The sequence below is a fragment of the Trypanosoma theileri genome (assembly GCF_002087225.1).
Source record: "Trypanosoma theileri isolate Edinburgh chromosome Unknown TM35_Tth_27_V1, whole genome shotgun sequence".
In the NCBI taxonomy this organism is placed as follows: Eukaryota; Euglenozoa; class Kinetoplastea; order Trypanosomatida; family Trypanosomatidae; genus Trypanosoma; species Trypanosoma theileri.
The window spans coordinates 196,238-200,682 of NW_021639869.1; the positions used below are offsets into that span (position 1 = coordinate 196,238).

The following is a 4,445-nucleotide window of genomic DNA, read 5'->3' on the forward strand; positions in this document are numbered from 1 at the left end:
AAAAAACCATCCATCATTTATTTATTTATTTATTTATTATTATTATTATTATTATTATTATTATTATTAATGTCTGTGAGAGGTCCCAACCCCGCTCCCAGCCGCTCTGGGTATTCCATTGCCCTTCAGCTCCTTACCGAACTTCCCACCGTCCCAGTGGCGGTGGGGGCCTCCGTGGCGCTGGCGGCGACGGCCCTCGCGCTTTACATCTCCACCGGCTCCCCCCGCTGGAAGGGCGCACCGGGTCTCTCTAAAGAAACAACAAAAAAAAGAAATATCGCATCTAAACAGTGTAGTGATCCCTCCCATACAACAGTGATCACGACGGTGTGTACATCCACCAAAACACCATGGGCCACAAGTAAAGAGGAAACAACAACACCATCGGAGATGGGACAGGAAGTGATGGCACTTTTTGCTGTGGATGTTGTGGATTATGTGAATTCCCCATGTACCTCACCTTGTGGTTGTAATTGTCGACATTATCAAATGCATCATTCTACATCTTCTCAACAACATTATAGTAATAATGTTTGTGAACATACTGTAGTAACAGGACGAGGAACATTAAGTCCAACATCTTGTGGGAGTAGATCTTCTTCACTTAAGAGGACATTAAGTGAACATCTTAGTAATAATAGCAGTGCGAATACACCAACAGTACTTCTTTCTACTTGTCCTTCTAGACATGGTGTGGGATTACTAACTTTACCTGAAATGAGTAGTTCTGTTCATAATGAGATTGAATGTGAAGTAAGTAATAATGCGTTAGATTGGAATTCCTTACCATCTATGAATTCTGTAGTCTCTGCTGGGGTTCCTGATATGACAGCAACTGGTAGTGATATGTTAAATGAATATTTCCCAGACTCCTTTGGAGATGCTGGGGGATGTAGTAGTACTCAAATGCCATTAAACTCATATGAGGAATATAAACCACCACTACGTGGATATGACTGGAAACGACAATTAGGAGAAACTGAAAATGTGCCTTGGGGAAAATTAAGACAAACACTTTCACATTTAGTGGGAGCCGCTAGTTTAAGATATTCACCAAATATAGAATCTCTTAGTGGTTTTAACTTTACAGAGAGTGAACAAAGAAGGGAATTATCATTTACTACTACTTGTATACGTAGAGCTCCTCTTCATATTAAGAAAGATGACTTGTATACAGATAGAAGAGGATTATTAAATACATCAGAAAATGCAAATAAGACAGATCTTATCATGGATCACCATAATAATGATAATAATGATAATGAGAATAATGATGATTCCTATACTATAGAGAATAATAATACTTCTTCTCCGTATATATGTGGAGTGTTGAGTAGTGAATATCAGGATGAAAATAGACGAGATGTATATCATAAACGACCACCGCAGCTGGAGGCACAATTGCGAAGTCTTGAAGTTAGACTTGAACAACAATTGCGAAGTTCAGTAGGACGATGTCCTTCAGAAACAACTACCACAGCTCCAGCCAATACGAAATCAAACACTGCGGTAATAGAATCTACTTCATTATCAGGTAGTGTTGAATGTATCTCATCTCCACATATACTGGATGTTCCATCAGGAGGTGAATTGGCAAGTATATCGCCTAGAGAATCGGATAATGTCTGTTCATTAACCTTAGAAGATGCATCTTTACAGTTAAATCGACAAACCCCAACTATGATGACGACTGCTAAAGAAATCATTACTACTAATACTAATACTACTAATACTACTACTACTAATACTATTATACCACAACCACAACCACAACAACGAGATCGTCGTGTAGATGATGTATTTGTGCGGCACCGTACAGAAGATGGAGCTTCTTATTCACTTTCATTAACATATCATGATGCCCATGGTTCTTCACGTACTATTGATACTCACCCTTTACCACCATTGAAGTTTTCACCACGTTCTGGAGTTGTAACTCCTTCTAGTACAGTTATGACGAATGTTTCTACTTCACGTTGGCAGACTCCAACACCTCTTAGTTCACAAGAAAGTGGTCAAAGCTCCTGTTGTCCGTTAAATACGATGCGATATGAAAATACAAAGATATGTACCACACGTAGTAATAATGGAAATAGCAGTAGTGTAGTTGTTAGTAGTAGAGGTAGTAGTAGTAATAGTAGTAGTAGTTGTAATAGAACGCATCTCGTTGCCCCACTTCCATTGTTGGAATCCACAACAGGACCTCGTTTACAAGGAGTTGCGGGTAGACGTGGGGAATTACGTATAGGTGCTTTCTTAGGAGGAGGATGGTGTGGAAAAGTTTATGAATGTCTAAACACAGAAACAGGAGAAGTTCTTGCAGCGAAACAATTAATGTTTGATTCCAAAGATCCAAAATTACGTCATCGATTAAAACAATTAGAATTAGAATTGGAAGTATTAACAATGTCTAATCGTCATCGTATGCCGTGGATTGTTGGTTTTCATGGAACTGAAAAACGTGGACACTCTGTTCTTATGTATTTGGAATATTGTGCAAGAGGATCTTTACTGGATTATATGATGAGTCATGGAATACCACAACCACCAATAGTTTCTTCTACTGCTGTATCTTCGGTTGTTGTTGTTAGTGGAAGAAGTGGAAGTGGAAGTGGAGGAAGTGGGACTGTGAATAATGAATATGTATCTCAGCAGAAAAAAGAATTTCAACAACAACAAGAAGAAGAAGAACAACAACAACACGAAGGAGAAGTAAAGGTTAATAAGGAAGGAGATTTAGAGAAAACCAATGTGAATAGTTCTTTTTCACAATCGAGTTCAACATCCAAGTTACGTGTAGATAATAAATCTTCGGAAATGCCAGTTCTTCCTTTACATGAGATCCAACGCTTTACTCTACAGACAGTAGAGGCATTAAATTTTCTTCATGTTCACGGATATGTGCATTTAGATGTGAAAACAGCTAATATTCTCGTAACGGAGAATGGAGATGCTCGACTGGCAGACTTTGGGTGTTCAATGCGTCTAAAAAAGCCTGTGGCTCCTTCCTTAAGTGAGAACCAAACAGCACAGCATCCATTAAATGGAACAGATGAGAATACCACTTCCTCTAATGCTGCCTTTAATAATAATAATAATAATAATAATAATCATAAGAATAGTAGTAGTAATAGTAATAATAGTACAGAGTGTAAAGAGGCCCCAGCAGCAACAGCAACAACACCAGTGCCATTTCAAATTCTCGCAGAGGATAATGATATTACGGAATTGCGGGGAACGGCTGTTTATATGGCCCCTGAGATGATTCGCTTTGAACGTCAACGCATTGGAACCGCAGGGGATGTGTGGTCACTGGGATGTGTCGTGATGGAACTCGCAACTGGGGCCGCCCCGTGGAGACATGTAGCGAAGGATAAGTTAAGAGTTCTCTTTCGAATGGCATCCGCGAGGGAAAATCTCCCACTACCACCTATTATTGTACACACCGCAGAAAAGGCAAGGCAATGGTTATCACTTCACATGGATGGAGCTACGGCTAATCCTTCGGATCCTGCTGCTTTTACGTCTGTTCATATGCATAGTAGTAGTAGTAGTAGTAGTGGTAGTAGTTCAGCGAGGGATGCTGGGAGAGATGATGATAATAGTAATAGTGATGATGAGATTGGAAGAAGAGGAAGAACAATAACAATAACAGAAGCAGCAGCAGCAGCAAGAGAAGAAGAAGAAAGCGAAGAAGAAAAAGTAGGAGAAAAACGAAGACGTCTGGAGAGCACACTAGATGAGACAGAGAGTGAAGTTTCTCTGATGGATCCCATTTCACATGATACCACAACGAAAGGGGAGTTACACCGGCGGATGCTTCTTCGTGTGGCGTTGGAGAATTTTCTCTCACTTTGCCTGCGAGTACATCCGGAGGATCGACCAAGTTGTGAAGAGTTGCTGCGTCATCCTTTTCTCACTATCCACTAACTAACGAGAATTTGAGGTGGGGCTGATTGGAGAGAGAGAGAGAGAGAGAGAGAGAGAGAGAGAGAGAAAGAGAGAAAGTGTCGACTTTTCTATATATTCTTTTTGGTTTCACTTTTTCTTTTTATCATAGTTAGTGTTTCCTTTTTATTATTATTATTATTATTATTATTCATTGAAATTTGTTTTTATTAGGAAAACACTCCTCTTGTAGTAATAATTATCATTATTAATAATAACAATAATAACGATAACAACTAGTAATCGGTACTATTAGTGACAAGAAATACTTCTTCCTCTGGCGATACGTCTAGTGTGTGTGTGTGTATAGGATACATTTGAAAAAAAAAAAAGAGAACAAAAAATGATCTGTTTTACTACTCCTTTCTCTTTCACATATACAAATACACTCTCCTTCTCTATCTATTTATCTATTCCTTGTATGTATTTCTATTATTGATGTACTCTCTCGGTTTTCTATATTACCCATATATATATACATATATATATATATATAT

General features: G+C 38.7%; 1 protein-coding gene across 1 annotated transcript; it reads left to right on the plus strand.

Moving 5' to 3' along the window:
• Positions 1-69: 69 nt before the first annotated feature.
• Positions 70-3,930, plus strand: TM35_000271680 (protein kinase; the record flags this gene model as incomplete). Its single annotated transcript, XM_029028061.1, has 1 exon — positions 70-3,930. The coding sequence occupies one exon, from the start codon at positions 70-72 to the stop codon at positions 3,928-3,930; it is 3,861 nt and encodes a 1,286-aa protein (XP_028880644.1).
• Between the last annotated feature and the right edge of the window lie 515 nt (positions 3,931-4,445).